The sequence below is a fragment of the Watersipora subatra genome, chromosome 9 (assembly GCF_963576615.1).
Source record: "Watersipora subatra chromosome 9, tzWatSuba1.1, whole genome shotgun sequence".
Lineage (NCBI taxonomy): Eukaryota > Metazoa > Bryozoa > Gymnolaemata > Cheilostomatida > Watersiporidae > Watersipora > Watersipora subatra.
Window position 1 is genome coordinate 41,378,574 of NC_088716.1, and position 24,231 is coordinate 41,402,804.

Here is a 24,231-nt window from a genome sequence, read left to right on the forward strand (position 1 = left end):
ATGCTGCCGCTGTCAGCCTATGAGTATAAATTGCTGCCGTTGTAAGTTATAGCCATAAAAACAGCGATAAGTTATTAACAATAACGCTTATGGTCAAAAAGGTTAAAGTCCATTACAGGAGTTGAAACCTTTACATCTGTACTAATTCTATCATCTTCCCTAGACAGAACTATTGATAATGCTGAGCATTAGAAGACTGATCACTGCTAGTTGACCTTGCTGCTTCTGCTAAACCAATTAGACAAACTCTCAGCTGACTCCAAAGTACAAATAGAACTCTTTTATTTCGCACAGACTGCCAAGGAAAGCGTGTTTTACCGTGCTGTCGGTCGGGAAAGTCCTTGGGATGCGTCTCTCTTGACCAGTTACCGACAAATGTCATCTCGTATTTGGCCACATCACACGCGCAGCACTTGCTTGATTGCCTCTTAGAATGGGAGCTACTAACAGATTCTTCCTCTTGTCCCTCTGATGCTGCATTTGCTGCCGGACTCGCTGTCTCTTCTGTAAAACATGTTCTGATTAAAACCTAACTATAGTCGGCCACAGACCATCCACTGACCATTCAGAATGAAAGGAAAGGCAATGCCCAGTTTATGCTTATTATGTACGAATTAATGAAGCCATGTTTAGATCGGTTTTCTAATAGGCAACATACACTATGTTATCATGATGCGCATGACTCGCAGCATGCCGATTTGGAGTTGTGTGATAGTTGCATTTCCATGCGAATTAAGTATGTCTATGGACATTCGCATGATGCGGATTGACTCCGGCGCCTTGTTGAAAAAGATAAGGAATTGTACGCTATAAGTTAATAATTAGTGACGCAATTTCATGTGAACACTTGAAACTCGATTGTGAAAGGACGAATGGAAGTATTGAAATTGTTTAAAATTGATACGCATAATTCGCAAGTGCTGTTTCCATTATTCGCAAGCATGATGGATTCGATAGTTTTGCAAATCGCAAAACCTGCGGATAGGCTCAAATTTGCACATCATGCGTGTCATGGAAACATAGTGACTTACTGCTAAGAGCAATAATGTGGGACTCGCTGCATATATTTTCTCCAAACCACCTGTGAATTGCAATCAACTAGATAGACACTATTCACCGTACAATTTCTTTGCTGGAAGTCAGTTAGCGTATCTCCACGTTCCATCTTCCCAGCTACCCGCCAGGGATCAAACAGATTCATATAATTCGCCGCTATTACACTTATGTTTATGCGCCATTTAGGCAAGTTCTGCTTCCAGAGACGTGAACGCAAAAGAGAACAGACCAATTAGATGAAATCAGGAATTCACTCACATCTAGCTATCAATTAACTATGCATTCTTTTATCTCAGAAGTTGACCTGATGTTATGCCAGGCAAGCTTTGCCTTGTTATTGCGACGGATACGACGCACCCCAGAGATCTGCCACGCCAACAGCAGATGAGGCATAGATAACGACTGACACCTGACTAGGCGGCAAGAAACGGTTAACAGCTGGAAAACTTGACTATAGCATATTTTCCTCGACATATCGAGGAAATCTGATGTCTGCTGCTATCCAAGACGCTTTAGAATTTAAAATTCGTGCTGTAGGCTATTGGCGTGGAAAAAATGAACAGCAATGATTTTTCATAATCTGTACGTCAAATGTTTAAAAGTTTAAAAGTTGAACTAATCACCTATTAAAGTATGAATCATAAACCCATCACAAAGAAACCTGCTAGTCCTACTAAATACTAGCAAACAACACCTCCAGTTGGGTGCTTTTGAAGCCCTGTGTAGGGGGTATGTATATGAAGTAGGCCCTACATGCAGGTGTGCATTGGGTACATCAGTATTAATACATCCCAACTTTGCCATGTCTGTCTGTTAGTCCGCCTAATCAGTATGCATTTTCCCATTTTTAGCTAATTTCAACTAAACTTCAAACACATGCTCCGTTCCTTCCATCAAGTCGCTATAATATGTGTCTTCAACAATCATATGGTTGCTGAGAATCAGCCATTTAAACACCCACCTACAGGCTATCTGATTGAACATAAAAGAAATCCTCTGCATCGCGATTACTGCCAATCTGATTGTTTGAAAAGTAGGTTTTGCACCAAAAGGGGTAGACAATAGTAGGTGACAACTGAGCTGGGAAGGTCTCATTGCTAGTGAATGGAAACTATACTCAATGCATTATTAAAACCTCTGACCTGAGATCTTAATGAATAATTAATTTTAGTACAATAACAAACGTGAATTATAAAATGGGTAAAATGGATTCATCATTAGAGTGACTACTTTGTCCATCGCATATCATTGAAGGCCATACGCAAAGGACAACTTCACATTTACGAATGAGCATCAGTCTAAAGATTGCTTATAGCGTACCGCGTACACAGATACATATTCTAAGCTATTTCTTCATGCCTTTGGAACACACAAAAAGGACCCAGAAGCGCCTTCAACTTGACCTTCATTTAACCTTCAATTGCTAGAAAGAGTACAATGTGAGGTGATGAGTAGAGGAGTAAATGTGACCCTAAAATCAGTGTTCTCAAAAGTATAATTTGGCATTTTCTAGCGTCCCTCATGCTCTCATACTAAAACAGTGGTTCTTAACCTGTGTTCTATCCCAACCTATGGGTTTGGTAGGTCAGTCTCAGAGCTTAGGTGGAGGTCAAGACACATAAGTGGTCTCTCAAAGGCAATGGCAGAAGTCACACCGATTTGCAAGGTCATGTCTTTGTAAAATATGTAACTTGTTGTTCATGTATTGTATTGATTAGGTTCTTTAAATATAGCGAACTTGGCATATTTAAACATATATTATGTTTTGAATGTGAAAACCATCCTATTTCATTTTACAATAAAAAAGGGTTCAATATCACATAGAAAACTGGTGGGTTCAGTACGGGACAGTTAAGGACTGCTGTACCAAAAAAGACCTTGAGAGTGAATTGGCGTGGTTAGAGAAATGAACAACAATGAACTGGTGCAGCAAGCATGAGGGTGACAAGTTATCAGACTCAAATTCAATACGCTTGAAGTGTAGCTATAAATAAAGTTGGCCTACGACTGTAGTCAAAGCTTTATGTATAAAATAGAGAAGACCACCGAATTGTTTGTACATCAACCACCGAAAACACCAAGGTCAATTGCACTGACTTGTGTTCTGTGGATAATAATAACTTTCTTGGGCGGGAGGAAGAGAGAGTGGGCAGAATTAGGCCGGTGAACCCCACAAAATACTAAGGCTAGGCATTGTGGGATAACACAGCCAACTAATGAGACAGAAAAAATCTGTTTTGAAATAAACACAAACATGTTGAGGGAGTACCAAGACATCCATGTTTGCATCCGCCTCTGGCCTCTTCAATGAAGAGAAACATTGTCATGTGTAAAAGCAGCTAACGAAAGCGTCAACTAAGACAAAGTGTCTCTACAATCACTAAGTTTCCAGGATGAGGTAAATCCGCAACTTTGCTTCATCAACGACATGGACAAAAACCCGCAAGTCCGGCGGGTTTTGTTATTCGCAAATTTCTACAGAATGTTACACGCTTGCAAAAAATGGAGACGGCACTCGCAGATGACCAAGAATATGCTGCGCAAGCTATTCCATTTTAAACTTTTTCCAAACTTCCGTCATTCTTATTTCACTTTAAGCAGTTCCTAATTCGCCGGTATGACCTCTAGTCTAGAACTCCTCATCTTTTTAACAAAGCGCCCATGTTAATACGCAACAGGCGAATGCCTATTGAAACACTTACGAACGGTAACTCAATGTACGCACAACTCCATATCCCGATCAACCGTATCACGGAACACAGTAAATACGAACTGATAAAAAGCAGCGAAAGCAGCTAGGATAGGCTACTACTGCTGCCAACAAGGATAGGCATGACAGTGCTATAAAAAGGTGCTAAATACATTTATCGTCAATATAAATGCCAAAGGATTTCAAAGTCAATGCTCTGTACTCTCGATGCAACATAGTCACGCCTTTTCAATAGTGAGTTCACAATATAACAGTCGGCGCTTAATGGAGTGTTTGCTTTTAAATTCATACAAACCACAAGTGCAGAAACAAGAGTGTTGCTCAAGGAACAACAGTAGGGTAGGAAGATGGTAATTGCACAGTTGTGTACGATATGACAAAAAGTTGATCATCTGCCAATGCTAACATCCTTATCTAACCCTTATAAACATGAAACTTGCCTTCTTCTGGTTTCTCACAGAACATTTTAGTAAGACCACCATCATCACTAAACCAGATGTCAGGATGCTCTACCACTGTAGCCCTACAAGCAACCCAAAAGAAAACTAAAAATGGATTTACAACACTCCGAGTACGGAATATGACCAATACAGTAAATGCAATAGGCTATTATATGTTTTTATAAATGGTAAAAGGAAACCATTAACAAAACCAACAGGTGCTAAGGCTTTGCCTAATGAAACTACACAATGGACAAAAGAAAACAGGGATGGCTTTAGCTATACAGAATACTAGCAGAGACTTAAGCTAAGCAGATATGTAGACCTACTCAGCACTTAGAAAGGACAGCTCAAGTATCGACTTTGGAAATGGCTGAGCACCGAACCCTCCCTAGCTGGTACTATCAGGTGGTTGTTGGTGCCTAAGTCTATATTAGGAAGAGAATAGTAGAGTCTAATTATACTATTGCTACATGGGTCGCCTTTCTTAGAGCGCTATGTGATAAGTAAATTTTTCTGACGAGCTATTTTTCTGAAGTGGCTCCACCAGATGGAGCCACCAGATGGAGCCACCAGATGGAGCCACCAGATGGAGCCACCAGATGGAGCCGCCAGATGGAGCCGCCAGATGGAGCCACGAGATGGAGCCGCCAGATGGAGCCACCAGATGGAGCAACCAGATAGATCCTCTGCTCTCACCCTGAGCGGATAAGCCACTACCTCCTTGTAAGAAAATAAAGTGGTGCATGCTGTTGATTTTTAGCTTATAAGGCAGTGTTTTTCAACCAGCATACGGTTGAATTTATCCTCTGTCCAATGCGCTACTGTACTAGGTTACAAATCCAACATGTTCCTGTATATTCGTAATACCAGACAACTAAATTTGCTGAAAACTAGCTATTGTGATTTCCATATTTTTACTGATATAAAGTCGAAATAAAAAATTCAATAATTCGATAAAAGCATACTCATACAACTGAAAGATTGTGTTCTTTTTTGTCCATACCATTCGACAAATTTTTCTGTTAAACTAGGTACCAAGCATTACAAATCTTTGTTATAATAAATGTCATGTTCGTAATTTCAGACAGACGATTTCAGTCTCTGAAGCCAGGTTAATGACTAAAAAAACTGCACTGTGTAGGATTTGAACTCACAACTTACAGCTCATTAGACCAATATTCTAACAACTGCACTACTCTACTTCTAACATAGAGTAATTGTAAATATTGTCGTTACACCTGACTATCTCTAAAGGCACACTAGACTGCAAGGCACTAGGTTGTATTAATTTGAGTGGGACAAATAAATTTGACATCAACAACACAAGACATAATTCTCACTGTCAATGATTAAAAAGCTTAATCCATTTGAGAGCCAAGTATGCAAGTTTCTTGTAGCGCAGGAAAGCACAAGAAGTTGGTATCACAAATCAACAACAGCACAAAGCTGGTTATATAAATAGAACATTTGTATTCCTCTCTTTGATAACTTAAGCAACACTTAGACATAAATTTCACTGTCAATCTCAACACGAAACTAAGAATTTTGATTTTGAGAGGGTTATGGTTGCACCGTGTGTAACAAACTTATCTTTTATAAACTAGTTGAGGACCCGCAGTAGAACATATAAGATTTTTATTTGTATATCATTTATTATAATAATAAAAAGGTGAAGATTATCTTATTGCATGCATTCTCCTGTTCTTAATTCAATCACACTAGGAAAATGACACGGCAACTTTCAAATTTGGTATTGATAGGAATAAATGAAATTATGATATGTTCTTTCTAACAGCGCCGTCATGATACAGCACCAGCCTGGCAACAGTCGACCATGATACAGCACCAGCCTGGCAATAGTCGACCATGATACAGCACCAGCCTGGCAACAGTCGACCATGATACAGCACCAGCCTGGCAACAGTCGACCATGATACAGCACCAGCCTGGCAACAGTCGACCATGATACAGTACCAACCTGGCAACAGTCGACCATGATACAGCACCAGCCTGGCAATAGTCGACCATGATACAGCACCAGCCTGGCAACAGTCGACCATGATACAGCACCAGCCTGGCAACAGTCGACCATGATACAGTACCAGCCTGGCAACAGTCGACCATGATACAGCACCAGCCTGGCAACAGTCGACCATGATACAGCACCAGCCTGGCAACAGTCGACCATGATACAGTACCAGCCTGGCAACAGTCGACCATGATACAGCACCAGCCTGGCAACAGTCGACCATGATACAGCACCAGCCTGGCAACAGTCGACCATGATACAGCACCAGCCTGGCAACAGTCGACCATGATACAGCACCAGCCTGGCAACAGTCGACCATGATACAGCACCAGCCTGGCAACAGTCGACCATGATACAGCACCAGCCTGGCAACAGTCGACCATGATACAGTACCAGCCTGGCAACAGTCGACCATGATACAGCACCAGCCTGGCAACAGTCGACCATGATACAGCACCAGCCTGGCAACAGTCGACCATGATACAGCACCAGCCTGGCAACAGTCGACCATGATACAGCACCAGCCTGGCAACAGTCGACCATGATACAGCACCAGCCTGGCAACAGTCGACCATGATACAGCACCATCCTGGCAACAGTCGACCATGATACAGTACCAGCCTGGCAACAGTCGACCATGATACAGCACCAGCCTGGCAACAGTCGACCATGATACAGCACCAGCCTGGCAACAGTCGACCATGATACAGCACCAGCCTGGCAACAGTCGACCATGATACAGTACCAGCCTGGCAACAGTCGACCATGATACAGCACCAGCCTGGCAACAGTCGACCATGATACAGCACCAGCCTGGCAACAGTCGACCATGATACAGCACCAGCCTGGCAACAGTCGACCATGATACAGCACCAGCCTGGCAACAGTCGACCATGATACAGCACCAGCCTGGCAACAGTCGACCATGATACAGCACCAGCCTGGCAACAGTCGACCATGATACAGCACCAGCCTGGCAACAGTCGACCATGATACAGCACCAGCCTGGCAACAGTCGACCATGATACAGCACCAGCCTGGCAACAGTCGACCATGATACAGCACCAGCCTGGCAACAGTCGACCATGATAATATGATGTGAAAGGGAAAATCACACATATTATGCATAAGAGAGAGTAAAAGTAAAAGTAAGTTATCAACTCACTTGAAGATAACGCATCCAGAGCCCTTCCTCGGTGCTGTCCACCGAAAACTGGCAGCTGATTTCTTGTAAGATGGATGGAAAGTTATGCTGGTCATGACATGGCTACAGAATTCATCGGCAGTCGTCATGTGACTTAGAAGATGCTACAAGAGATTATGGCCATAGAGATAGTCTGTATAACTTATCACGGACAAGGCAGATGGTAAACAAATACCTTAGCGACCATTTTCAAGATCTGAGGAAGTCTTTGTACAAACCAGGCCAGCCATCTAGGGCCATGATCTATCATCATTTTCTGCTAAATCATCACCATGAAATGAGAAAATGTAAGGGTTGCTAATGTAAAATATTCAAAGATGTGTGCCCCATAGACACCGAGAACACCATAGACACCGGAGTGCACCATAGACACTGAAGGTACCATAAACATCGAGTTTGTAAATATAGACTAAGTAACTTGGTGTTGTTGGTTATAACATAGAATGTCTTAACCCGAGGACAAGAGTGCATGCCAAGAAAAGGAGCTCAAAATTGACGATACTAGCATTATGACTTCCTTTACGAACCTATTGATTCCAGCAACATTTCTAGTGAGCTAAAATTGATTACAGACAGGGCAGGTCGATACCCTAGGGGCAACCTCGTATAAGCCCAATACAACCATACAGAAGGTACAAGGACAATACTGACGTCCACCACCCACGAGTGGATTGTGCAGAGAATAACAGATATGTTGTGAGAGAGGCTACGCCTACCTAGCAACAAGAATAAACATTTGATACCATATTATCACAATAATATCAGGATAATGAGGTCTGTTTTAGAGCAAGAAAAACCATGGAAATAACATGCTTTAATGAAATAATCTGTATTAAAATATAATTATTTAACTTAATAATCTAATTGAAATAAAGATATTCTTTCTATGTAAGCTTAGCATTAGTACAGCATTCTCCAAATATTATGCTCTCTGAAGTCGAGTTGCAAGGAATACGCTGAACACTTTAAAACACATTGACTATAGACATTTAATGTGTGACGTGTCATTTGGTAAAATGACACGTCACACATTGTGTTGTGTTTCTATAAAACAGCTTCACAGCCTGTGGGCATAAATCCATAGGGAATGAGTTTAACAGTATCACAGACAGCTCCATTTTGAACCAAGGTTGTTTCCATGACTCGTATCATGCGGATTTGGAGTTGCATTACCGTGCAAATTAATTGTTTCTATGGACATTCGCATGATGTGGATTGACTCTGGCGCCTTGTTAAAAACTGTAAGGAATTGTACGGCATATGTTAATAATTAGCAATGCAGCTAGTGACGCACATGTTAGCAACGCAAACACATGAAACTCAATATTGAAAATATTTAAAATTGAATAGCTAGCGCGATATTTTAACGCGCGTCGTTCGCAAGTGCTGTTTGTATGATTCGTAAGCATGATGCAGTCGATAAAGTTTAGATATAGTTTTGCGAATCGCAAAACTCGCTCGGCTTGCGGATTTATGCCGTTTCCATGATGTTGTTAAGTTGCGATTTGGCTCAAATTTGCAAATCACGGGCGTCATGGAAACATAGTGAATGCTAATCTCTGTCAATATCGAAGAGAAAGCCACAAACTATCCGAAGAGGTCAATGCTAAGCACCTGATTCACGATGGAACAACCTTATTAACTGTACAAACATGTCATTTTGTTAGTGAAATAAGACAACCAAAAGTTTTTGCTACTGAATGTTGTGTCAAGACCGTAAGTGTAACGAAGCACGAACCACAAGAAACCATAAATCACACTAATCCCCCACAGCATCAGATCAACTATCGTGGGTAAACAAATTAATTGGAGTAATGCTCATGCAGGAGGAAACTTCAAAGCCACTTGTAATCGAAAACCACAGGAATTATCTCCACATCGCTAATCTATTGCAAACTTTCACTAAGCTGTCAGAGCCGGGTAAATGAAAAAGGATAAACAGATAAATAATTAATGGCTTAAGATAAATACGATATGAAATTGGCAGGAAGATGTAGAAGCTAGAAAGTCAATAAACAGGCTGCCTTAACAGGGCTGACTTTTATAGGAATAAAATTTCCCTACGCTATATCAACTAGGACTAATGGCAGCTCGTAGACGCAAATGATGTTAAAAGTATTAAAGCCATCTTATTAATCCATCAAATGGAATATAACGGAAATATTTATGTGCAAGATGAATGAGAACCGATATCCCATCAAAGTACTAATAACCATTAATAAACACTGCCAACCAACGAGTGATCAGTCATGCTTATGCAAAGAATGTACGCAGTAAAAAGATACGATGAAAGCAGCATATAACCATTCATCAGCCAGAGAAATTAACATTTTTTACCAGTTAACCACTAGTAGCGAAGAAGATATCATGGAAATATCGTTTGGCGGTCACACCAGAGTCAGAGTGTGATCACACTGGAGCCAAAGTATAATCACTGCAGGGCTAGAGTGTGATCACACCGTAGCCAGAGTGTGATCACGCCAAAGTGTGATAACAATAGCTTACAGCGCACTGCTGAACCACATCAACATGCTATCCAGAATCGTATCTGATTGCGACTACACAGTGCCAGTAGCTGCAAGCATACCGATACACTCATTGCTATGGTACTAACATGGTGGCTATGATAACATGTTATACATACTAGACAAGATAAAACCAAGTCTTTACCAACGAAAACTACATGGTGTGGCTACACCAATAACTATGCAATGTGACTGTACAACAACTACATAATGTAGCTGTACAAATGATTGCATGAAATGTCGCATCCACGTGTCATTATTAAATGAGTATGCAGCTTTGGATATCTGATACCAGTTGTTTCCATAAATATCGTAAACCTCAATTTGAATGCCATGATGCTCCGTTTTTTTCAACCATTGCCCTACAGTGGCATTTGATACGCGAAGTGTCAACTAAAGCATGTGTTTCATAAATCGGTGCTCGTATTCCTAGCAACTGGCATGTTCTAGGAGATTAGATAGCCTTGCTCTCTCTTAGTACTTATACATGTAAGTAATTAGTGCTTTAATTCTATGTCACTTGTTTGATCCGGATAAGAAACCATAACTATTAAAATTCCAGTAGTTTTGAACTTTTTAACTGAATAAACAAGACCTGTATTATCTCGATAAAACTGGCCAATAAAAACATTGTGCATTAACTGGTACACATGGATGAAGCACACCACGATTCTGATTTTATCCTATGAGTATGTGTTATTATGCCTCAGATAGCACCAAGCTCATTATCCATTTTTCCAAGATGCGAAGTTGGAGTTGTGCGCACATTGAGTTACCGTACAATAGGTGTTTGGAGTTGTGCGCACATTGAGTTACCGTACAATAGGTGTTTGGAGTTGTGCGCACATTGAGTTACCGTACAATAGGTGTTTGGAGTTGTGCGCACATTGAGTTACCGTACAATACGTGTTTGGAGTTGTGCGCACATTGAGTTACCGTACAATAGGTGTTCGGAGCTGTGCGTACATTGAGTTACCGTACAATAGGTGTTTCAATGAACATTGGCAAGTTGCGGATTAACGTGGGTGCTTTGTTGAAAAGATAAGGACTTTTACACCAGTGGTCATAGCAGCGCATTCAGAACCGTTCTAATTAAAATACGAATGACTGAAATGTAGAAAATGTTTCAAATGGAATAGCTTGCGCAGCATTTTCTTGCGCATCCTTCACATACGCAGTTTCCATCTTTAGCAAGCTTAAAACATTCGGTAAAAAATTGAGAGTAACAAAACTCGTTTGACCAGCAGGTTTTTGTTATTTCCATCGTTTAACAGCGTCATGGAAACAGTGAATATTGCTATCAAGTTTAACAGCGTCATGAAAACAGTGAATATTGCTATCAAGTTTAACAGCGTCGTGGAAACAGTGAATATTGCTATCAAGTTTAACAGCGTAGTGGAAACGGTGAATATTGCTATCAAGTTTAACAGTGTCGTGGAAACAGTGAATATTGCTATCAAGTTTAACAGCGTCGTGGAAACAGTGAATATTGCTATCAAGTTTAACAGCGTCGTGGAAACAGTGAATATTGCTATCAAGTTTACTGTTGCTCCTGCTGCTACACGGACTACTAGTAAAAACAAGCCAGAATGTAAAAACAATTTTATGGAATGATACTCGAGAGCCCTGACCATCTGGTGAGCGCTTGAATGCACCAGTTCGTGTGAGAAAAGAAAGAGTTATTCATACCAGAATACAAGCATGCATTTTGGTAAAACTTACAAAAAAGGAACCAGCAGTCTGTCTCTCATCTCCAGCCTCCTTGAGAGTAGCAACAAGCATGAAGTCGAGAAATTGTTGATTAGCGTATGACCCGTTGAGTACAACTGTAACATAGCACAACTGCAACGTAGCACAACTGTGGCATAACAATAACTGTGGCATAGCAATAACTGTAACATAGCAATAACTGGGGCATAGCAATAACTGTAACATAGCAATAACTGGGGCATAGCAATAACTGTGGCATAGCAATAACTCTAACATAGTACACCTGTAACAGAGCACAGAGCACAGCTATAGCATTACTCAACTGATGAATAACACAATTGTAGGTTACAGCTACTGTAATACAAAACCACTGAAACAACTGTGACATATGGCAACATATTAGGTCATAATAAGCTGCATTTGCATTACGTGATTTCGAGATAACTTTGGCAGCGAAAACTGAGGATGAAATCAGAATGCAAAGTTCCCTGAACGCAGCTATTTATACTAGCAATTTTTAATATAATATTTTTGTTTAGCAATTATGGGTGTGTTAGTGACACAGCCGAGGGTGATAATAGGTTTATACTTGACAGGCTGCTTCCTGTAAGGCATTAATTAAGATTGAGCCACAATAAATTTTAAACTTGTCACATAATAAACTTTATAATGGAGAAACGTATAACCTGTAAAACACAACCTTCAACTGACAATAGTAAATTTACTGTAAATAATTACTTCAACCAGTGTATTAGCTATGGCTTATGCTTTTAGCTGCAGATACTTTGAGAGTGCAAAATCGATTCCAAAATCATTTAACAGAAACATTCCTTTATAACAGGGCTTCCAGATAAAGTATGCGAGCTGTTGTTCACGAGAGTGCAGGAATCAGTTTTCATCTTTTCTATACATGAAAATTAAATATCGTAACACCATCAATCCTGAAAATGATCTGCGTATTTGACTTGCCCACAAAGAACCAGATTTCAATCAGATAATACAAATATGTAGATATATGTATTATGTATATAATATCTAATGTAGCCGAGTGAAGAGAAGCAGGAAAAAAGTCAAAGAAAGTAGAGTGAAGTGGGTTTTTCATATGTTGCTGCTGTGTGAAAACGTTAGACTTTTCTTAAAATGATTTTCCAATAACATACTGCTTTATCTACTCACAGTTTTTTGCCTTAAAATGTAGAACACAAAGTTTTTCCAGCCCTTCATTATGGCATTTTCCACCATACGACATCAACATGTCTTTCTGAAATTCAAATTTTAAAAGCATCGCTTGGTCTTTCTTGTCGGCTCGGTTTGAAAAAATTTTTTTAGTAAGGTCAGCTAAAAGTTATAGTGAAAGCTTTATAGTAAAATATGCCTTAAAATTTAGAATAGAATTTAAAAAATTTGAAGCTCCAACAAGTTGCAACGCAGGGTACAAAATCATCATAAATTAATTGCAAGCAATAGATATGAACTGGAAGAGATATTACTCAGCTTCCTAATGCATATTTATTTAGAGATCTACAAGTTAGAGGTAAGTTAGCAGATTTCTTGAATGCAAAAAGGTTAATGTCGTTTGCCCTAAGGAGAGTGTGAAATATAGGAGACATTCACTTCGCCTGTGAAAGGGTTATATTTATCTTCCTAAAATTCTGATGAGCCAGTAGAAAAATACAATGTCACTGTGAGTTTGAACGCCACTTCTAATAAATCGCCACTCTAGGAAAAGGGCGTTTATATAGAGGTTTTACGGTAGATTGTTAGAGAGCATTGAATATGACCATTAAGTAATTTTTGCTGTTCCTACACCCAACTTATGATATTTTGTGACAATATTTGAAACTACTATTTGAACCTAGAAAGCTTTTCACCATCGGGGCTTACGAAAGTAATCATTTAACTGACTTATAGCAGAGTGCATGCTATATTGACAGTATTAAATCTTCCGGCTTGCTGTTCATGACTAGGCAGGCAGCTCCGATCTCAAAGACCATCTATATACCAGCAATAAAAGTGAAGTACCGCCGGGAGTCGGCTTCTTTTAGAGCTCTTCTGTCAGATTGTTTATTCTGGCCGCACGAAAGCAGGGATTGCAATCAAGTGCCGGACACACGGAGGCCTTCAAAAGAAGCTATGATTCTATTCAACAGCCGAGTGCTATCTGTTTGATCTCCCTCCATTGTCCGCCTAGCGAGTGCCAGTTGTTTTTAAACATAAAGAAATTGAATAAAGGCATTCAAATCAAAATTAAAAACAACAATGTGCATCGTGAAACGCTGCGCGGCTGAAAGAGCCAGGCACGTATGTGATTGACATTAGCAGAATTACTAGAGTTAGCTCTCGGCCATGCCAGTGTCGAATGAGCTTCTATAATAATCTCATTGTTTACAAATGAAAATTTACTAGCGGGCAAAAAATGGCAGGTACTAATGATTGTGAGAGGTGGCTTATTTTGTCATGGCTGACATATTGTTCAAGTTTAGAATAATTACAATGAGCAAATTATGCTGGCTGCTGTGCATTTGGTGTAATTTGATGTAATCAGTAACAACTGTCAGATGGAACGCACTTGTGATGCCGAACATAGCTACAACGATGTTGCTATCACACCTGATGAGCTTTAATAGACTGACACGGTATCTGATCAGCTATGACACGTTGAGCAGGTGCTATCACATTACAGGCAACAGTTGGCATGCTGGGTATTACATAGTAACAACTTATCTCACATCAAAAGTTCCGATTGTATTTGAATAGGCCTCTGATATGATAATCAAAAGAACTGCACTTCACATCATAGAATTAAGACGTGATCTGCGGCTGTGATGGATTATATTCAACCAATAGTTTACCAGTTGACAGCAAACACAACTTCTATGAGCGAATACTTGAAGATCTGAAGTGAGAATGACACTATTTATCCTTTTTGATGTAATGATCTAAATATAACTTCAGTTTGAAAATCAAACTACTAAAAACTGAGCTTCACGTAAACGCCTACGTAGAGCTTGGCAGCTGCTGCTAAATGAGAATTATAGCTGGAGAGGCAGCAGTGTTTTACAGCAGCAAGTCTTGGACAACTTCATCCAATTAGTGGAAAACAGAGGCACTCGTATGCTTTAAACAGTTGAATTCTCTCAACATATTGAGGGTGCTGTTTTTAGTCCTGTATGTAGCATAACATACAACCTTTATTTAAATGCCTTGGGACTCTATTTTTCCATTCTTTCCTCCAAGTGATGCTTTATTAGAGGCGACGTTCAAATAAAGGGTGGCGTTGTATTTTTCAAACACCTTTTCATGATGTTGAGAAGATAAATTTAATCCTTTCAAGGGCGAATCGAATGTCGCTTTTATTTGGTACTCTCCTTCGAGCAGTGCAACATCAACCCTTTTTGGAGGCAAAAAATTTGCTAACTTACCTCCAACCTGTGGTAGATATCTAAATAAATACGCACAAAGAAGCTGGTACATGTCTCTACCAATTGATATCTATTGCTTGCAATTAACCAATGATGATATTATAGCTTGCATTGCCATTTGTTCGAGCTTTCAAGTTTTGTATTTCATTTTCAATTTGAAGGTATATTTTATAATTATATTTAACAACGATGCATAAAAGCTCATTGCACTCATCGATATGTTTGTTACAGTTTGCAGCCAAAACTAGCATTTTATGTGCAATAGAACAGGAGTTATAAGCCTCGGTCCATTGTAAGCTGAGTTCAGATTACCGCAATCATGCTATCAAATAATATGCTATAAATATGCAAATTAATTAATAAGTTTTATAATAATAATAGTCTATCAAATGCTACAAATATATATTCAAGACCAAGTAACATAAACAAACCATAATTATAATACATGCAGGAACCAAAGATAAACATTTTTAAAACAAAAATATCAGCATCACTTGCTCGGCAGGTTGCGTTCCGATTGTTGCCTTCGTTTGACGCAATTGAGTCATTATTAGTAAGGTTTTGTGGACACTTTTTCTACTGAGCGCTTGCTATCATAGGTTCCTGAAGACTAAGAATGTCAAATAGTATCGGTAAAATGTAAGTAGCATCCAAATAAAAGTGGTGCTCAAATAGAGGTGGCGTTCAAATACAGGTTTTACGGTAAGAATAACAGTTGAATTTCGTAGACAATGTTAGTTTGTATGATGACTGGAATATATTATGGGTACACAAGAATGCAGCCAGAGACAGTAGTTAGGTGTATGCTTTCATGATACATCACGGAAAAATGCAGCCTGAGGTTTGCATCAGTGCTTAATGTATAACAGATGCATTTGGTAAATGCTAAAAATATTTTTAGTGGATTCGTTGAAGGATTTGATCCATTACCGCAAAGCAATCACAATATCAATTGCCTATCGGTAGACATAGTATAACGAATAATTTCGATATTGCGAGTACAAAAAGGAGTCGACAATTGCTCAACACATACTCCCAGTCAATGATCAACATAATTCGTGAGTTCCTCGACAAGGAAATTCATGGAGAATTCCAAAAGTGGCCTAACACGCAACACAACCGTGAAATATAGCAACCCCTCGATTTACAATTATCTACACACACATTTTTTTAATGTCCAATGCAAAATTAAAACTCATATATGTTTCTTGATATCTGATATACAAAGGAACCCCCAAAACATGATGTTCTCGAAATATTATTATTTTGCAAGCAAAAGGAAAAAGATGAACCATTTGTAGAAACAATGTGTTGCAACTTGCAATGTCGTATAGAGTTAGCAATAAAAAAATTTAACATACTCGTTAAAAATTAAAACTTTGTACTGAAAAATTGATAGTACAATTTGAGGTGAATATCGATAAAAGTGAATAGCAATAATATGACCGGAAGTATATGGCATTCATAGATTACCTCCTCACTAGCTGCGTGACAACTAAGGACTGCACTAGCATTACACACGTGTTATTAAAATTCAGAAAGGTTACTTTAAACTTTGTTTACATATTATATGATATAGTAAATATTTTGTAGAGCATTTTACATCATCTTAAATAATCTTCTATAATCCTTGGAAGGCTTTATCTTGTTTACCACTTTGAAGACCAAGTGCCACAAGATAGACCAGCGCTACTCATGCGTGCAGCTTCACTCAGGAGGTCATCAAGATTTCAATAAAATTTCAATTAATCTTTCTTACTTCGGAAAGGAATTCTGAATTCTCTTATATTTTTGACCAACAAAATGTAATGCTAGCCCAACCAAATAAGACTTTTACTACTGCCGCTGCAGACATAAAAGCTAACATGAAACTGAAGAGAGTATTCCTCGACTTTTGAAAACCTTTTAAAACTTTTCATACCCCTTAAAAATTTACACAATTTATGTTGTTATTAAAATAAAACAAATGTACATGCCAATGAGTGAAAATAGACTTGAATAACGCAAATAAAATTGTTTAATAGTTTTAGAAATTTTATTGCAAATCAATGATATTAAAATGGAAAACCGTGTCAATGCAACATAAGAATTTTATTGTTGAACGGCATCAGTGCTGACAGAAATAATGATGGCACAATGATCAATGACAAAAACTTGCTATTTGATTAAGGTTTAATATATAATTCAAGCAGGTCTATTTTTAACCGGGTAAACATTTGGTGTATAACCAAAAGTTTGTCGAATACAAATGCGTGTAGCCTATACAAAAGGAATACAAAAACATCAAGAAAACTATAAATGACTGTAGAAGATAGACTCCGAGAAGGAAATTAATCGAATGATTAACTGCCAGTAACATTTGAAATTGCGGTTTTAATAATGAATTTATCGCAATATCAACTAAATTTTACGATTTAGCAATATTTCCAAGTTGTAAAAATATAGACTTACAGCAAAAATCGGAAATAAATTAATATATTATTGAGAAAAAGCTACAGCACTAAATGAATACACTGAAATCACTAGGTTTTCCAATCCAATTTGTAAAAAACAAAAAAATCTTAATTCATAAGAAAACTAATAGGTTTTGGCAAACAGAATAAGACAATAATGGATCGTTATAGACCATTTTTAAAGTTTCAAAACTGTGTGGAAGAACAAGCTATTGTAGGCCTAATTGTAAATTATTCCAATTTGCATATTTTTTAATTTTTTTGTTGACAGTGTTTCGAGTGTGTTTACTACAACTTTATATTATGCTCGACCAAAATTTAACCACATAAACACAAATGTAAGCACTTTTCGAAATACTCTAATGAGATTAAACCTACTAGGATAAGTTGATTAACAGTTGTTTTAGCAATCTCAAAAGACATTACAACAATAGCAATAGATTTTAGGCTGCATCTAGGATTTCTCTCTTTACAAGTGACTTTAATGAATATCAACCAAAACTCTTCTCATCATTTTAGTAAAACAAATGGTGAGCTATAAGAAACTACCACATGGATTGGTAGCCGAGGTTTCAGTAATGCTGAGTTTATGCAGTAAACTGGCATGCAATGTTCCATAAAGCTAAACAACTATTCTTACTGTGAATAGCAAAATAAACTAAATTGTAAAGATTAAGTAGGCCTTCCCTCATGAATATTAATTATTAAGCATACTTACTTGTGTAGTCATGGCCTGGTTCGTAATAATCAACATGGGATGATCCTAAAATCTTTATTGAGAAGCCATTATCCCCAGGAGTTTTGTGAGCGCTTGTGTGTGTTGGTCTTCTTGCACATGTCATTTTGTTTAAACGCTGTCCATCAGCAATACTTTGGCACAAAATTAAGACTAGTATACCAAGCATCATTTTCAACGAACAGTTCCATCGAAATGTAGAAGCTTTGGCGATAACGTGAGATATGTGTCTATAGCAGTACTTGTCCGACATTTTTGCTTGTAAAGTAACGAGAGCTTTGGCTGAGACGATAATTATGTCCAAAAATGTTACACTAATCTTGAGTGCTTTCGCAAAGTTTAACGTGCTTCATAGAAATGTTTACCACTAGTTGAAGCGTATGGCGTTCAGAATACTTCAAACTTTTAAACGTTGCCTTAAATAGCCAAGCAACGTCAATTTGCACCGACGGGTTGTAGCAGTGATTGTCTTGTTGTCACTCTACGTGATCCTCACGCCAAAGCCTATAACCATAATGAGCCAAGGCAGCTTATGTCATACCTTGTCATTTAGCAAATCAAAGCACACCGTGTGGAAGTTAAGTGACCAGTAACAAACAAAGTAACGACTGAGTTATAAGTTTACAACACCCCTTAGTTCACGATACAATTTACTAAAAACACTGTTATACTATATCCGCTATAGTTAGCCTTTATATGATTCAATAGGACGATAATTCCTAACCATTGCTTATATATAACGAATTGGCGTATTTCTATATCTCAGGCTACGTTGTCATCAGCACCAGATCGAAGGCGTGGTTTATGATTGACAAGTTGCTAGCTGGTAGATGTGACAACTCCAGCCCATCAAAGATTCCTCCAGGCTGGTTGTCGTATAAAGTAGATAGATATTGAATATCTAGCAGTCTACATTTGCCTTACCCCCAGAGGGTTAGTGTGATTTAAGATGCTATGAGACATATAGCAAGCAAAGTAACAAAAAACAATAAATCAGCAAGCTGAAGCAAAACTGAGTAAAAACTGCCGAAACCTAAGTTGGAAGGGAGTTGGAGCCGTATGATAGGATACAGTTGATAAAATTCAAGTTGCCTACTGACTGCATGGCTTCAACAGAAACGTCATGGACAAATGAGAGATTCTCATTTGCATAAGATTATCAAAATTTATGTCTACGATGAAACGAACCATACAGCTAATTTGCATCAAAGGCTCAATGGGTGCGATTTCAGAGTTGTCTTCTCATGTGCTAACTATACAAATATAAAAGTTTTTATTAAAATAATTATTTGGTACAATACAAATCAGTAGAAGGTTACCTATTCCAGAACTGAATATGAAAACTATCGACTTATCGACTGACAGAAAACTAAAATTCTTAAAATAAAATTGAGGTAAATGTATTAAGTGCCAGATCCATACCAATTTAAATAAATTAGTCTTATAAGTGGCATGTTTTATCTTATCAAAATGTCAATACAGATTTGAGCAGCACAAGGAATATAAAATGATCTAAAATTCAGAAAAGTTGCGCTGGAGGAATAGAAGCTGTTCCAGAGTTAAAAAGCAAACAATGTCAGTTAGAATCAGTCTCCAGGCTATCGTAGAACTCGATGACTTTAGGATGAGCTTTGACACATTGAGCAGAGAACTCCAACACTCGTAGCCCCTTCAAACTGCGAGCACGAGAAAGTGCCACGTATGCCTGTCCATATTCGAACACCCTGCCAAGTGACATCTCGACTAAATCCAGTGTCATACCCTACAGAAAAGATACAACAGCGTGGTATATAATAACGACAGAGGTCAGAGTAGGCTATTCGGGAAGCAATGAAACTGGGTTGTAGTTATTTCAGGGTTTGCCATGGAAAAAAGAGTGTACCTATTATAAAAACAATACTTTACACGCCAAAGGAGTGTAAGCAATCCTGTGTAAATTTGAGGTTAAACAGTTTGAAACAATTCTCTTCAAATTATAATACAAATCTTCAAAGAACTCTCTTAATATCATTTTATCATACATGGTAAAACGGTGACATGAAAAATGACCTTTATATCTACAAAAAATAAAAGAAGAATACATCCTGTAAACAAGAAAAAAACAGTTGTTAATGCCTTCCGTCTGAGCAAAGTAATACTAATAGGTTAGCCTGAGATCTTATACAAATATTAAAACCCAAACTGGCTTGTCAGTTTCCACCGTTTTCTTAATCGATAGATCAAGCAAACAGGAAATAAAGAATAAGATTTGATGTTTTGTAACAAAAAATATATTCATTTCAAAAAATGAAAGATGAGAAAATACGTTCCAGAATATTGCCACTAGTTTAGCCATACGAAGGCCTGACCGACAGCCCTAAAGAACAAGGTATTCAGTAGGAACTCGTGCTATTCTTACAAGAAAAATCAATGGCTGATTTAATGCCAAAAACCAAAAAGACAACTCATATGCAGATTAGACATACACATACAGCGCTGACCTGGCTTTTGTGTATTGATACTGCCCAAGCAAGTTTTAGTGGAAGTTGTCTTCTCACTAGAGTGATACCTCCACTATATTTGAATGTAAAATTATGGGGTTGAATTGTAACCTCTTTTCCATTCAGCAATCTAATAACAGGGAAACCTACAACAGTGAATAGAACAATAGCAACGCGTCCAGATTCACAAACCAGAGTATACAAAACAGCCGTAGTTTGAATTTACGGTTTCCAGAGGCTAGGAAATGTTATCATAGTTGTCAGGTTACCGCGTAACTATAACATACTGAGTTTCACTCAGGGTTTGACTATACAAATATCATACAACAGAGCGCTAGTGAACAAAACGGCAAAACGAAAACTTGTAAGTTCACATTAAGTTAGTTTTATATTATTCGTGGTATAACATTTAGCCATGACTCAGTTGGTCTGGTCAATGATAGTCATTGTAAACATTACTAGTCACAGCGGTCATAAGTGGCTGACACAGAGCTCAGCAATACACATGCTAGATTATATCGGTTGCTATACAAAACTCGTGTACTTTGTGACTCAACTGTTTATAAATCAATCGAATAGGAAAAGCTTTTACCCGCTAAGAGTAATAATAAATGCATGACCGTGGTGTTCTTAAATGAGACCAAATAACATAAATTGGAATCCTTATCACATTTTTATCTCTTTTTTGAACTTTTACTAAAAGTAGTGGATCACCAACTTCACACTAATCACGTCTGTCAGCCATGTAGCTTTAACTCATTCATTAGTTGTCCAACTTTGACAAACAAATCAATATCTTGTTAGAGTTTTAATTTGCTCCCAATTAGTAAGCTCCCAAAAGGTATCAATTTCTGCTCAAATCTACCATGAAGATTAATATAATAATCAATTAGAGATGTCCTTTATTTACCTGAACTCCCTTTCTCAAATCCGATCACTACACCCCTTGTTCCATTCACCAATCCTTCTTTCACGTCTATATTCTTACAAATCATTACCTGAATGTAAGGCATGAAAAGATTTCATCAAGCTAGTTGCAAAAACCCTGACAGTTCCAGACATACTATAGCCAAACCTCTGCATACAAACTTAATTCATATCAAAACTCAAATCAAACACTCCCATTAGAATACAATGTAATTTATTTAATTCATCCAACAACTAACATAAAATAATTCCATAACATATCTATACTGCAAAAACACCCATACACGCATACACGTACACATGCATACACGTACACATGCATACACGTACACATGCATACACGTACACATGCATACACGTACACATGCATACACGTATACATGCATACACGTACACAAGCATACACGTACACATGCATACACGTACACATGCACGCGTGCGCACAAGCATACACGTACACAAAACATAATAAAAGTAAATGTAAAAGTTGTATAAAAATAAACTAAAAAGAAATAATCTGTGAAAAGAGCTTTTCATTGTTTCTCTACTTTGGGGACACAGGAAAGCAGTGGAGACTCAGCAATGTGTAGGTTCAGAGGTAGAGTGAGACTCAGTAATGTGTAGGTTCAGAGGTAGAGTGAGACTCAGTAATGTGTAGGTTCAGAGGTAGAGTGAGACTCAGTAATGTGTAGGTTCAGAGGTAGAGTGAGACTCAGTAATGTGTAGGTTCAGAGGTAGAGTGAAACTCAGCAATTTGTAGGTTCAGAGGTAGAGTGAGACTCAGTAATGTGTAGGTTCAGAGGTAGAGTGAGACTCAGTAATGTGTAGGTTCAGAGGTAGAGTGAAACTCAGCAATGTGTAGGTTCAGAGGTAGAGTGAGACTCAGCAATTTGTAGGTTCAGAGGTAGAGTGAAACTCAGCAATGTGTAGGTTAAGAGGTAGAGTGAGACTCAGTAATGTGTAGGTTCAGAGGTAGAGTGAGACTCAGTAATGTGTAGGTTCAGAGGTAAAGTGAGACTCAGCAATGTGTAGGTTCAGAGGTAGAGTGAGACTCAGTAATGTGTAGGTTCAGAGGTAGAGTGAGACTCAGCAATTTGTAGGTTCAGAGGTAGAGTGAGACTCAGCAATGTGTAGGTTCAGAGGTAGAGTGAGACTCAGTAATGTGTAGGTTCAGAGGTAAAGTGAGACTCAGTAATGTGTAGGTTCAGAGGTAGAGTGAGACTCAGCAATGTGTAGGTTCAGAGGTAGAGTGAGACTCAGCAATTTGTAGGTTCAGAGGTAGAGTGAAAATCAGCAATGTGTAGGTTCAGAGGTAGAGTGAGACTCAGCAATTTGTAGGTTCAGAGGTAGAGTGAAACTCAGCAATGTGTAGGTTCAGAGGTAGAGTGAGACTCAGCAATGTGTAGGTTCAGAGGTAGAGTGAGACTCAGTAATGTGTAGGTTCAGAGGTAGAGTGAGACTCAGCAATGTGTAGGTTCAGAGGTAGAGTGAGACTCAGTAATGTGTAGGTTCAGAGGTAAAGTGAGACTCAGTAATGTGTAGGTTCAGAGGTAGAGTGAGACTCAGTAATGTGTAGGTTCAGAGGTAGAGTGAGACTCAGCAATTTGTAGGTTCAGAGGTAGAGTGGAACTCAGCAATGTGTAGGTTCAGAGGTAGAGTGAGACTCAGTAATGTGTAGGTTCAGAGGTAGAGTGAGACTCAGCAATGTGTAGGTTCAGAGGTAGAGTGAGACTCAGTAATGTGTAGGTTCAGAGGTAGAGTGAGACTCAGTAATGTGTAGGTTCAGAGGTAGAGTGAGACTCAGTAATGTGTAGGTTAAGAGGTAGAGTGAGACTCAGTAATGTGTAGGTTCAGAGGTAGAGTGAGACTCAGTAATGTGTAGGTTCAAAGGTAAAGTGAGACTCAGCAATGTGTAGGTTAAGAGGTAGAGTGAGACTCAGTAATGTGTAGGTTAAGAGGTAGAGTGAGACTCAGTAATGTGTAGGTTCAGAGGTAGAGTGAGACTCAGCAATGTGTAGGTTCAGAGGTAGAGTGAGACTCAGTAATGTGTAGGTTCAGAGGTAGAGTGAGACTCAGTAATGTGTAGGTTCAGAGGTAAAGTGAGACTCAGTAATGTGTAGGTTCAGAGGTAGAGTGAGACTCAGCAATGTGTAGGTTCAGAGATAGAGTGAGACTCAGTAATGTGTAGGTTCAGAGATAGAGTGAGACTCACTAATGTGTAGGTTCAGAGATAGAGTGAGACTCACTAATGTGTAGGTTCAAAGGTAAAGTGAGACTCAGCAATGTGTAGGTTCAGAGATAGAGTGAGACTCAGCAATGTGTAGGTTCAGAGGTAAAGTGAGACTCAGTAATGTGTAGGTTCAGAGGTAGAGTGAGACTCAGCAATGTGTAGGTTCAGAGGTAGAGTGAGACTCAGTAATGTGTAGGTTCAGAGGTAAAGTGAGACTCAGCAATGTGTAGGTTCAGAGATAGAGTGAGACTCAGTAATGTGTAGGTTCAGAGATAGAGTGAGACTCACTAATGTGTAGGTTCAGAG

The 24,231-nt window shown here is 38.6% G+C and overlaps 2 protein-coding genes across 2 annotated transcripts in view; both read right to left on the minus strand.

Moving 5' to 3' along the window:
• LOC137403596 (spondin-1-like) overlaps positions 1-18,884 on the minus strand; it is a 37,031-nt gene extending 18,147 nt beyond the window's left edge. The window contains exons 1-5 of the mRNA XM_068089562.1: positions 18,271-18,884; positions 11,690-11,793; positions 7,404-7,546; positions 4,207-4,289; positions 319-504 (exon numbers count right to left, since the gene is read on the minus strand). Coding sequence (XP_067945663.1) covers positions 319-504; positions 4,207-4,289; positions 7,404-7,546; positions 11,690-11,793; positions 18,271-18,541 — 787 coding nt within the window. The 5' untranslated portion in view covers positions 18,542-18,884. The remainder of the gene's footprint in view (positions 1-318; positions 505-4,206; positions 4,290-7,403; positions 7,547-11,689; positions 11,794-18,270) is intronic.
• Positions 18,885-19,601: 717 nt separating this feature from the next.
• LOC137404039 (ATP-dependent DNA helicase PIF1-like) overlaps positions 19,602-24,231 on the minus strand; it is a 29,599-nt gene continuing 24,969 nt past the window's right edge. Inside the window, exons 12-14 of the mRNA XM_068090191.1 lie at positions 21,679-21,766; positions 20,769-20,914; positions 19,602-20,050 (exon numbers count right to left, since the gene is read on the minus strand). Of these exons, the coding sequence (XP_067946292.1) occupies positions 19,865-20,050; positions 20,769-20,914; positions 21,679-21,766 (420 nt within the window). The 3' untranslated portion in view covers positions 19,602-19,864. The remainder of the gene's footprint in view (positions 20,051-20,768; positions 20,915-21,678; positions 21,767-24,231) is intronic.